This window comes from Pongo abelii, chromosome 15 (genome assembly GCF_028885655.2).
Source record: "Pongo abelii isolate AG06213 chromosome 15, NHGRI_mPonAbe1-v2.0_pri, whole genome shotgun sequence".
Taxonomy (NCBI): Eukaryota; Metazoa; Chordata; class Mammalia; order Primates; family Hominidae; genus Pongo; species Pongo abelii.
The window spans coordinates 77,538,105-77,551,347 of NC_072000.2; the positions used below are offsets into that span (position 1 = coordinate 77,538,105).

The 13,243-nt window shown below is 41.7% G+C and overlaps 1 protein-coding gene across 50 annotated transcripts in view; it reads right to left on the bottom strand.

Annotated features, from left to right (window-relative positions):
* NUMB (NUMB endocytic adaptor protein) overlaps window positions 1-13,243 on the bottom strand; it is a 193,311-nt gene that overhangs the window by 7,734 nt on the left and 172,334 nt on the right. For 36 of the 50 annotated variants that reach the window (XM_063715210.1, XM_063715205.1, XM_054529719.2 and 33 more), the window contains 3 exon segments: window positions 10,021-10,161; window positions 4,320-4,524; window positions 1,299-1,592 (listed from right to left, as the gene is read on the bottom strand). In XM_063715210.1, the coding sequence (XP_063571280.1) occupies window positions 1,299-1,592; window positions 4,320-4,524; window positions 10,021-10,161 (640 nt within the window). 50 annotated transcript variants of the gene reach the window in all.

Here is a 13,243-nt window from a genome sequence, read left to right on the forward strand (position 1 = left end):
ACACTGTTTGGAATCTGTCCTTTTTGTGCCAAGATGTTCAGCTAGCCAGATCTTTGTAGAAGACATCTGCAACCTGTATGCCTTCCAATGTGTTCTCAAGGCTGTGATCTGAATTAGGTTCTGGAGCCTTTAGTAATTCTGTCAGGAAAATGGGTTCAAGTCTGGGGCACTAGTGGATGCTTAGTGCTTTTCTCTGTAACAAACTATGACAATGTCATCAATCTCATTTTTCTCCAAAGTCTCCAGTACTAAGCATATGATCTATGATAACATGAAAAAGTGAGCAGAGGTATAGGACGCTAGGGCCTTTATTCTTAATACTGACTCTAGGATACTTTTGTATCACTGAGGAAGCTAATTATGTGTGCTAAAGCTCTGTTTGCTCATCTGTAAAGAGAATAAAAGTTTTTATTCCCTGTCTGCCCTAGAAGAAGACGGAACTGAAATGAGGTACCTCAGCTGAGAACTGAAAAGACCCTCCGTAATCATCTAGTCCAACTATTCTTTAGGCCTAGTTTCATCTGTCAGATGAACTTAACTCTCTGTACTTTTATACCATCAGTAGGAATGGCCTATCGAGACAGTTTCCTCATATTCTGTTATAGCAATGGCTTGACATGTCTCAGAGGGAGGTAAAATAGAGCCCAACAAAAGCACTGACCAGATCTAATACTTTAGCTACAGATTTTATGACAAGGATAGACCTATAGGGGCTGACATAGCTGTACAGAGGCCACACAAAGGCCTGTGGGACGGTTCTGAAAGGTAATGAATATTTGTGAACAAGTCCACTGTCTGTGATGAATAACAAATCTTAGATGTACACAAGAGACCTGTCTAGAGTTTCCTCCCTATGGAGCCAACCAGCCAGAAGGACAATGAGCACATATCCATTTCTTCTGCTGGTAATGCTATGTGTTTCTAAGGCCTCTTTAATTAATTCCCTGCTGGGTCCCAAATGGCAGAATAAGAATAGAAACTTGAGACCCTTGATGTTTGGAAGCAGGTTGGCTGAGAGGCAGTGAATGCACTTACATCGGGACAAACCACAAATCTTGTGGCTTAGGCTAGAAATTCCACAATGGCTCTGCTGCCTGTTTGTTGAAGAGAAATTACGGATTCACATCCCCCTCAATGGACCTTAGTTTTCCCACTATGGGAAATGACAAAAGATACAACTATCAACCAACCTCAGGGAAAGAGCAATGCCTGGTTTAATGGGATTAGTGTCTTCATGGGAAGTGATGAGAATGCTTCAGTGCTCGAGTACCCAGTGAGTCAGGTAGATGCTACATTACCTGCATTTTTAATGGGGAAATCAGTCTTCCTCTGCATAGTGGAAGGCAACTCATTGATGCGTAGGGATAGTTGGCGTTTAAAGGGTGACATCTTCTGGCTAAGAGCAGGAAATCCTCGGAAAGAGCCTTGGCGAGCAAGCTGTTCAATTGGAGCATGCCGGCGTGGGATGGCATGAGGATTGTTCATCTCCAGAGAGGTTGTGGCATCAGAAGTAGGAGAGGTGGGAGAGGATGGGGATGGGGCAGTGTTGCCAGGGGCAACTGATGAACCAACGACTATCTTATCTGTTTCAGCTCAAGAAAATAAAGAGAATGAAGACCTTAGCAATGTCTTCAAATAATTTGAGTTTACAGAGCTGACAAATTCGAAAGCCCCCTAGGTCGTTTTACCCATTTCCTTCCCAATGTCTCTTAAAAGATAAGTTAGAAGTAGGGTTTGGATCCATTTTTCAGACAGATAAAAGGTTTAGTAACGTACTATATGTCACAAAGCATATCTACTAAGACAGAAATGTTAGATCTTTTATTCTCATTCAGTGATTTATAAATTAAGACTGAAAAAGATCTTAAAAACTCAGTTCCTATGAATTCCTAATATGTGGTCTTTTAAAGAATGATTCATGATTTTCAATGCTTGTGTGTTAGGGGAGGAGAACTTTGGGAACTGTAGCATTAGAAAGGTCTAAATAAGCATAAGTTTAACCATATATCTTTGATTAGGTGTCAAAGAATGTCATATATAACAGTCTTTATTTATTTATTTATTTATTTATTTATTTATTGTTTGAGATGGAGTTTCGCTCTTTTTGTCCAGGCTGGAGTGCAATGGCACGATCTCGGCTTACTGCAACCTCTGCCTCCCAGGTTCAAGTGATTCTCCTGCCTCAGACTCCCAAGTAGCTGGGATTATAGGTGCACGCCACCATGCCCAACTCATTTGGTATTTTTAATACACATGAGGTTTTACCATGTTGGCCAGGCTGGTCATGAACTCCTGACCTCAGGTGATCCACCTGCCTCCGCCTCTCAAGGTGCTGGGATTACAGGCGTGAGCCACCACGCCTGACCTAAGGCAGTCTTTAAATCATGCATTTGTGGTTCATTTGAATAAAAGCATGCAGTAGTAAAATTTTGAACTGGATTAAATTTGAGTAAATATAAGACTGTGGGTACCAGTTGAGTCCCACTCTGATTGTGACAAATCTCAACCACCAACTCTCACAATCCTTTGTAGATCTTGGGACTCAATCTCTTTGCAGTTGCTGTGCATAATAATGAATATTATTTGGTGGTATTAAAGAACATGCTTAATTAGTAAATAGTCTGAAGATCACTAAAGCATATTAGATAACAGTAATGCAGGTTAAATTTTCTAGTACAGATAGCATGATTTTTCCCCCCTTTGGCTTCCTGGTGCAAATATTTACAAGAAATGAAAAAAAAATCACAATAATTTCATTTCAAATAAAAATATATATGCTTTTTTTTTTGGAGGGGGGTGTTAAGAATTAGAGCTGTTTGGGTCAGTATTAGTCAATGATGCTATCCAAAAGGGCTGGTTTAAGGCCAGGTGCGGTGGCTCACACCTGTAATCCCAGCACTTTGGGAGGCCAAGGCAGGCAGATCACCTGAGGTCAGGAGTTTGAGACCAGCCTGGCCAACATGGTGAAAGCCCATCTCTACTAAAAATACAAACATTAGCTGGGTGTGGTGGCATTCACCTGTAATCCCAGCTACTCAGGAGGCTGAGGCAGGAGAATCGCTTGAGCCCAGGAGGTGAAGGCTGCAGTCAGCGGAGACTGCGCCACTACATTCCAGCCTGGGCAACAGAACTAGACTCTGTCTCAAAAAAAAAAACCCAAATCAAACCAAAACAACAAAAAAAATGACTAGTTTAGAACTAGGTTATAGTAAAAAAAATTATCATATATATATATATATATATATATGTATTTGTTTTTAAGAGACAGGGTTTTGCTGTTACCCAGGCTGGAGGAGTGCAGTGGCATGATCACAGCTCACTGTAACCTTGTACTCTTGGGCTCCAGCAATCCTCTAGTCTCAGCCTCCCAAGCAGCTAGGATTACGGATGTGTACCACCAAATATGGCAAATTTTTTTTTTTTTTTTCTTTAGGGATAGAGTCTATGTTGCACAGTCTGGTCACAAACTCCTGGCCTCAAGTGATCTTTCCTCCTCAGCCTCCTAAAGTATTGAGATTACAGCTGTGAGCCACTATACCTGGCCTCAAAATTATATTAATGTCTATTAGTTAACCTGAATTGTTTGTGCTTGTCTTGTTGGTTTTAACCCTACTTATATACAAGAATGCAAAAGTATTTTCAAGCCCTATCATTTAGTTCTAAAATATACCCAACTCACATTTATAGACTGCCGACTAACTTGAATGTTTGTACAGGCATTTCTGCTGTGATGCCATCTGTACCTAAATAAAACTCACACTCTATAAAATCACACACTACATTAAATTAACAGGGCTATAGGAAAAAGAGTTACAGGCTTACCTCTCAAAATCTATAGACTTTTGTGACTAGAAAGCACTAAAAAACAGCAATAATCTCATATAAACAGTATTACTGTTCAATCTCTCCGCTAGCATCATAGTTCGTGGATGGTTTGCAGCCTTAAGCCCTGGGACCTGTGCTGCTTCCTTTAAGATGCAGGTACTTGATTCATTTGCTTCTCACAGAGATCAGATGCATCAGAATTAAAAAGGTATTTCAGGATGGGAGGAAGGGGGTAAGAGATGTCTCTGCAGCTTCTTCAACTGCACTCTGATTCCTCAGATAGCTTACTATAATGGAGTAAATATTTTTGAAGCCATTAAACTAGCCACTCTAAAGGAAGCAGTTTTTAAGATTTTCAACTTTGTTATAAGGTTTTATATTGCTAAGGGTTCTCTTTGATTATGAGAAAACTTACTTACCCCTGGTAGCTTCAAAATAATAACTTGTTGGGAAAAACTGCATTCCATAAATACACACTGTAGAACAGATTGTACCTTTCTTGGCATCTTGCATTTGTTTCATGATCTCCTCTCTTTCTGCTTGTTCAGTGGCTGTTGTGACACGGAATGATCCTTCTCTTGTAAAAGTGGTCCGACTAGCATCAAAAGTAGCAGTCACTCCACATTCCTTCTCCCGCTTCTGCTTGCGCTCTAAACAGGCTGCAAAAGCACAGCCTACTGCATGGCTCAACCTTTCACCCTGTAAACAGCAGATTTTAAAAGCTTTTCAGAATTACATTACTAACAATTACATACAAATAAGTCCTTTTTTTTGTTTTTGAGACAGAGTCTTGCCGTTACCCAGGCTGGAGTGCAGTGGCGCAGTCTCTGCTCACTGCAACCTCTGCCCCCGGGCTCAAATACTTCTCGTGCCTCAGCCTCCTGAGTAGCTGGGACTACAATCACGCACCACCACACCTGGCTAATTTTTGTATTTTTAGTAGAGATGGGGTTTTGCTATGTTGGGCAGGCTGGTCTCCAACTCCTGGCCTCAAGTGGTCTACCCGCTTCAGCCTCCCAAAGTGCTGGGATTACAGGCATGAGCCACCACACTTGGCCCAAATAAGTCTGTTTTTATGAAAGCAAGATGTTGCAAATTCCAGCTTAAAATTGTTTTAATATATTAGTATGCCATATTAATTTAAATGAATAGATTTTCTAAGGTAGTAATTATAATGGTTCCATTCACTGTTACAAGCCTTGGGGTAAAGTGATAACCAGCAACCTGTGCTTTTGCAAGCAGCCATGGAGAACTCTTTATCACTTAGGCTCTGTCATGTCAGCCCTGGCCAACAGCTTAGAAGACTCTATGCAAGGTTTCAAGCCTTGACACGCAAGCTTCTAGTTGCCCTTTGGGGAAGTAGTGGAAATATTTACCAGCCACTTCTAAGAAACTACTGGAAAGGCAAGGCAAATTTCAGGAGCTTAATGCACTGTTAATATGTCTAGGAAAAAAAGGTGCAAACTTAAAACTTCTGATAAACAAATATAATTCCAGTGATTAAAAAGGAATGAGGCCAGGCATGGTGGCTCACATCTGTAATCTCAGCACTTTGGGAGGCCGAGGTGGGTGGATCACTTGAGCCCAGGAGTTTGAGACCAGCCTGGATAACACAGTGAGACTCTGTCTCTACCAAAATAATAAAAGAAAATTAGGCCAGGGGCGATGGCTCACACCTGTAATCCCAGCACTTTGGGAGGCTGAGGTGGGTGGATCATAAGGTCAGGAGTTCGAGACCAGCCTGGCCAACATGGCGAAACCCCGTCTCTACTAAAAATACAAAAATTAGCCGGATGTGGTGGTGGGTGCCTGTAATCCTAGCTACTTGAGAGGCTGACACAGGAGAATTGCCTGAAGTCGGGAAGTAGAGGTTGCTGTGAGCTGAGATGGCGCCATTGCACTCCAGCCTGGGCAACAAGAGCGAAACTCCGTCTCAAAAAATAAATAAAAATCAAAATAAAGGCCGGGCGCAGTGGCTCATGCCTGTAATCCCAGCACTTTGGGAGGCTGAGGTGGGCGGATCACCTAAGGTCAGGAGTTCGAGACCAGCCTGACCAACATGGAGAAACCCTGTTTCTACTAAAAATACAAAATTAGCCAGGCATGATGGCACATGCCTGTAATCCCAGCTACTCGGGAGGCTGAGGCAGGAGAATCATTGAACCCAGGAGGTGGAGGTTGTGGTGAGCCAAGATCGCGCCATTGCACTCCAGCCTGGGCAACAAGAACAAAACTCTGTCTCAAAAAAAATAATAATTAAAAAAATAATAATAATAAAAAGAAAAAATTAGTTGAGTGTGGTGGTGGTGTGTGTCTGTGGTCCTGCTTGGGAGATGGGAGATCACTTAAGCCTACAGTAAGCTGTAATTGTGCCACTGCACTCCAGCCTGGGTGACATAGTGAGACCCTGTCTCAAAAAAAAAAAAAACAAACAAAACTAACAATGAGACAAAAGCTTTGCTGTCTCCCCTTTCTGAATCCCCCCTCTAAGCAACCCTCCTCATTTATGATCCTCAGTGCTTTTAGGTTTTCCCCCATACCTTTCCTATCTTCCTCTAGCTCTAATTCCCAACTCTACCTCCCAGCCAAACACAGGCAAAAGTGAAAGCATGTTTTCATCCACATTGTCTACTTATAAAAGAATTAAGCAGATAAAACTGATTTGTGTGTGGGAGGAGTGGAGGATGTATATAAACAAAACACTGCTTTATATAGATACACTGGATTACCCAGAGTCAATTTAATAAATTCAATGGATTATTTTTAGCAGGGTTATCTGTATTTTAGACCATTTTGCTAATTGTGGAATAAAAAAGCTAGAGATGGTACAATAATTGTTGGCATCATTCACAGTGAAAAGAGATATTTGGGAACAGAAAGTCTTTTGTGGTGTTCTCAAAATCACACCACGTAGGCAGCTGCTCCTACAGACGGCTCTGAACAAGTCGTTTCACTGGATTTTGCATGACAGTATTAGTTATCGTAAGGACAGGAAAGGTTTAAAATGCTTTATGTCCCTAAGATTTTACTACCTTTGACTACTTTTTACTTTTTAAAAATTTTTAAACTTTTTAAAAAAACTTTTGACACTTATTTACAGACTGATGGAATTACTCTATGAAACCACATGAGTTTCCATCTAACTTCCCAGTAGGACAATATTAGGCCAGATGTTAAAGCATGAAACAGGAGTACTGAAAGATTCTTAGAATGTGTTTGCATTTGAATGCAGCTCTATTATAAGGACAGAGCTACAGGTCAAGGAAGCTTATTCTTTCTCCTAGGCCTGGGGCAGAAGTTGTTGAAGAGTGACCTCATCCCCAACCAACAGCATCATCTGGGAACTTTTAAGTGCAAATTCTTAAGTCCCAACGCCAAACTCACTGAATGAAAAACGCTGGAGATGGGGCCCAGCAATCTATGTTTTAAAACAAGTCCTCCAGTTAAGTCCCAACCCCAAACTCACTGAATGAAAAACCCTGGAGATGGGGCCCAGCAATCTATGTTTTAAAACAAGTCCTCCAGGTGATTTTGATACAGTAGAACTATTGGCCTAGGAGATTCAAACAGCCTGCCGGGCCACAATTTGACAACAAAATGGTTTTTAAATTAGTATGTGGAAACTCTTGAACTCCAGATTTTTAAAGTGTAGTGATAGCAAAATATACCAAGTTTGTGGTTTACTTAGGGTCTGAGAAACAGAGGACAAAAGCGTAGTTTAGTTACTTCAACTCATTTCAAAGCACCTGTGTCAAACCAAGGAAGAACAGCTTAGACAATATTCACTAAAATTTTTGGAGTAATGTGGGCCAGACCCTATGCTAAGTGTGCTTATAATCATTATCCAATTTAGTATTCACAACCACTTTCTCCATTTATAGAAGTGTATACTAAGAGAATGTTAAGGAACTTGCCCCAAATCCCACAGCTAGTAAGAACCAGAATCAGAACTGAAACCCATATCTGACTAGAGCCTGAGCTCTTAGCATTTGTTTACACCAATGTCTCAAAGATTTTTAAACAATTTTGGTCAATTTTTAGAGCATGGCCACTACTTATCTTCCAGATTAAACTTTGGCAAGAGCTTTACTGACCTGTAACCTTCACGAATGGCTATACTGCCTATTCTGTCTTGACACTTGCTGTACATACAGTTTGAGTATCTCTTTTCTGAAATGCTTGGGACCAGAAGTGTTTCTGATTTTAGATTTTTTTCAGATTTTGGAATACTTGCATTATACTTAACAAGTTGACATCCCAAATCCGAAAAGCCAAAATCCAAAATGCTCCAATGAGTATTTCTGTTGAGTGTCATGTCGGTGCTCAAAAAGTTTAGAATTTTGGAGGATTTCAGATTTTCAGATTTGAAATGCTCAACTTATAGTAAAATCATTGTCATTTAAAAGAGACTTGTCTTTCATGTTAAAATTTTGGGTAATTTACATAAAGAATGAAATTATTCTCTATTTTAAAACAAAACTTCTACCATGCAACAATTTCTAGCGTTGTTCATTCTACCATAACTTAGTATTTGTTTTTTTTGTTTTTTTTTTTTTTGAGATGGAGTCTTGCTTTGTCACCCAGGCTGCAGTGCAGTGGTGCAATCTTGACTCACTGCAACCTCTGCCTCCTGGGTTCAAGCGATTCTCGTGCCTCAGCCTCCTGAATAACTGGGATTACAAGCACCCGCTACCACGGCCGGCTAATTTGTGTATTTTTAGTAGAGACAGGGTTTCATCATGTTGGCCAGGCTGGTCTCGAACTCCTGACCTCAAGTGATCTGCCCACCTAAACCTCCCAAAGTGTTAGGATTACAGGCGTGAGCCACCGTGCCTGGCCTATTTTTGTTTTATTTTTGAGATGGAGTCTTACTCTGTTGTCCAGGCTGGAGTGCAGTGGTGCAATCTTGGCTCACTGCAACCTTTGCCTCCAGGTTCAAGCAATTGAACTGAGTCAGTCTCCCAAGTAGCTGGGATTACAGGCATGCGCCACCACACCTAGCTAACTTTTGCATTTTTAGTAGAGACAGGGTTTCACCATGTTGGCCAGACTGGTCTTGAACTCTTGACCTCAGGTGATCCGCCCACCTCGGCCTCCCAAAGTGCTAGGATTACAGGTGTGAGCCACCATGCCCGGCCAGTATTTCTTTTCTTTTTTTTTTTTTTTTTTGGACAGAGTCTTGCTCTGTCACCCAGGATGGAGTCAGTGGCGCAATCTTGGCTCACTGCAACCTCCACCTCCTGGGTTCAAGCGATTCTTCTGCCTCAGCCTCCCGAGTAGCTGGGACTACAGGCATGCGCCACCATGCCCTGCAAATTTTTTTGTATTTTTAGTAGAGACGGGGTTTCACCATATTGGCCGGGCTGGTCTTGAACTCCTGACCTTGTGATCCGCCTGCCTCGGCCTCCTAAAGTGCTGGGATTACAGGTGTGAGCCACTGTGCCTGGCCAGTATTTCTGTTTTTATAATAGTTGAAAGTATACTCCAACTCAGTTTTTTTTTTTTTTTTTGGACACAAGGTCTCACTCTGTCACCAGGCTGGAGTGTAATGGCACAATGACTCACTGTAGCCTCCAACACCTACGCTCAAGTGTTCTGCTCACCTCAGCCTCCCAAGGCATGTAGAATGTAGCTAGGACTACATGCATGTGCCACCATGCCTGGCTAATTTTTTCTTTAACTTTGTAAAGATGAGGTCTTGCCATGTAACCCAGGTTGGTTTCCAAATTGTGGTCTCAAGTGATCCTCCTGCCCTGGCCAAAGTGCTGGGATTATAGGGGTGAGCCATCAGGCCCAGCCAAGTTCTTTCATTTGTAGTAGTTTCTTTGCAAATACATTTTTAATACCATACTCATATGTGTTAGCAATAAGAACCCTGAAAATACTTCCAATAATAAAAAGTTTCAAATAAAGTTTAGCAACCACTATCACCAGACCCTTTTTACCTTCCTTTAATGATCTTTGGTTTCAGCCAATCACTTTTGTTCAGTGAGTTGCAACTCCCGGGGTTATACCAAAAGTGTGAACTATCTGAATAAAAGGAGCCGAAAGTAGGCTAGTTTAGGCACTTTCAAGAGCAGCTGTAGCAGCACGTACTTGTTAAAAATGTAGTAGAAACCGCTTGGCTGAGCAAACCCAGAAAGAGCCCAGCTAACTGAGAATACTCATCATGAAATACATATTTGTTGGACTCACTGTGTCCTTGACAGCCATGAAGCAGTGACAGATCCAGCGACGAGTGGTGCCATCACGACATATGTAAGAAAAGGCTCTATCAAAGTTCCTATCTGGGGCACAGAAAGAAACTTTCTCTATCGTCTGGTCAACTATGAGGTCCTAGAAAATAGAACACACAAAGAAAGAGAAGACTTATGAGGTTATCTGAGCTTCTCAGAACACAGGATGTTCATTTCATGATGCACAATCCATACATCTGATACAACTAGGCTATGGAATAGCTAGATATGTGTCCAGCAGTTTAAATACTGAGAATTGGACTCAGCAGACATCCTAAGAGGCACTTTGCCCAGATACCTCTCTCATCTACATGTTCTAAAGCATATGCTTGTTGATTCTAGTTTTACATCTCTTTCATGGTAGATTCCACATTCAACAATATATGTAAATCAGTATCTTTAATCCTTTGGGTAAAAAAAAATCTTTTGGGTTTATTTCCAAATATAAGCAAATACATATAATACTCATGTTTATGCTACCTTCGTTACACAATGAACACTACACACATACACACACAGTTCTGCACCTTGCTTTTTTACATTATATATACCATATCCAGTGAAGTTACTTCAGATACTGTTATTTGTCAGGTGTGGAATTTCCACTTGTTTCTTTTTCTTTTTTTTTTTTTTTTTGGACAGTCTCACTCTGTCACCCAGGCTGGAGTGCAGTGGCGCGATCTTGGCTCACTGCAACCTCTGCCTCCTGGGTTCAAGCAATTCTGCCTCAGCCTCCCAAGCAGCTGGGACTACAGGCATGTGCCACCACGCCCGGCTAATTTTTTGTATTTTTAGTAGAGACAGGTTTCACTGTGTTAGCCAGGATGGTCTCAATCTCCTGGCCTCATGATCCACCTGCCTCGGCCTCCCAAAGTGCTGGGATTACAGGCATGAGCTACCACGCCCAGCCATTTGTTTCTTTTTCACAGTTTCTATTCTCTGCCAAGATTTCTATCTCTTCATTCAACATGAACATATTTCCTTTCTGTCACTGAGTATAGTTATAATGCCTGCTATACACTATTTTCATTTCTGTTAAGGTAGCACTCTACTTTAATGTACCATTTTCTGTACTAGTTGTGGTGATGCTATAAACACAAACAATACAATGACTCAAATACAAGAGACATTTATTTCTTGGTCAAATAGTGAAGGAGGGTATTTAAAATCTGTCTGCTAATTCCAACATCTGAGTCATCTTGAAGTTGGGTCTTTATTGATTGTTATTTTGATGAGAATAAGTCAGACTTGTCTGTTTTGTTGTATGCTGAGTAACTGCATTGTAGACATTGTGAATGTTATATGTGGAAAGAATGGATTTCGTTACATTCCTTGGAAGTGTTATGTTTTTGGTTTTATCAGGTAGCTAATTTGATTATACTCAAATGGAAAACTCTATCTTTTGAACAGCACCTCAGACATCAGGGTGTTTTTGTTCTTTTTTTGAGACTGTCTTGCTCCGTCATCCAGGCTGGAGTGCAGTGGCGCAATCACTGCTCACTGTAACCTCAACTCCTGGGTTCAAGCGATCCTCCCGCCTCAGCCTCCCGAGTACAGGTACATGTCACCATACGTAGGTAATGAAATATCAGTTTTTATATCCTTAGTTGGGCTATTTGGAGTCTGCCTTGAATCTACATGGCTAAAGGGTCAGAGATTTGGGCAGAATTTATGAACAGAATTTGGGACTACTCCTTTTTGGCTTACTCATTTCCAGGATTCTCTTTTTACTTTCTTTTTTTGAGACAGTCTTGCTCTGTTGCCCAGGCTGCTGGAGTGCAATGACGCAATCTCAGCTTACTGCAACCTCTGCCTCCCAGGTTCAAGTGACTCTCATGCCTCAGCCTCCCAAGTAGCTGGAACCATAGGCACACACCTCCATGCCCAGCAAATTTTTTGTATTTTTAGGAGAGACAGAGTTTCAGCATGTTGGCCAGGCTGGTCTCAAAACTACTGGCCTCAAGTGATCCACCTGCCTTGGCCTCCCAAAGTGCTGGGATTACAGGTGTGAGCCACCATGCTCAGCCTCTCTTTTTACCTTCTAGTGGCTACTGTTGTCTCAAATTCTGTCTTCTGCACTTTAGGAGGCTGAGGCAGGTGGATCACTTGAGGTCATCAGTTCAAGACCAGCCTGGCCAACATGGTGAAACTCCGTCTCTACTAAAAATACAAAAATTCGCTGGGTGTGGTGGCGGATGCCTGTAATCCCAGCTACTCAGGAGGCTGAGGCAGGAAAATTGCTTGAACCCGGGAGGCGGAGGTTGCAGTGAGCTGAGATCGCACCATTGCACTCTAGCCTGGGCGACAGAGCCAGACTCCATCTAAAAAAAAAAAAAAAAAAACAAAAAAATTCTGACTTTTGGTTTTTAAGACCAAAAGACTAAGTGTTTCTCACTGAAGTTAGAGCTACCCTATATGGTACAGACTAGGGCCTATCCTTAGGCTAGAAGCTGTGAAATGGGAAATCACCCAATACAATTTCCTTCTTCTAAGTGTCAGCTTTTCTCTAGAATCTATCTGCTTTGGGTTATTTTCTAGTGCCTTCAAATAATTGGGTTATTTTGTTTAGAATTTACAGTTGTTTGCTAGAGGGTCAGTCCAACAGAAGCTCTATTTAGCTACTGCTGGAAGTGAAACACACTGAAGAGTCATTTTAAAACTTGTTTTTCTAATTTTTTTCTTTGTAATATAAATTTCATTTCCATTCACATTTCCATCTACTAGTTCAATTACATTTCCATTTGCAATTCATTTATCTCTTTTTCTTTTTTTTTTTGATACAGAGTCTTGCTCTGTCACCCAGGCTGGAGTGCAGTGGCGTGATCTCGGCTCACTGCAAGCTCAGCCTCCCGGGTTCACGCCATTCTCTGGCCTCAGCCTCCCGAGTAGCTGGGACTACAGGCTCCCGCAATCATGTCCAGCTAATTTTTTGTATTTTTAGTAGAGATGGGGTTTCACTGTGTTAGCCAGGACGGTCGCGATCTCCTGACCTCGTGATCCATCCGCCTCGGCCTCCCAAAATGCTGGGATTACAGGCGTGAGCCACTGCGCCTGGCCATTGATTTATCTCTTTTTCTAAGAAACTAAGAGTTACTCTACTCAAGTAGGAACACTAGGCCAAGTGCAGTGGCTCACACCTGTAATCCCAGTACTTCGGGACGCTGAGGTGGGAGGATTGCTCG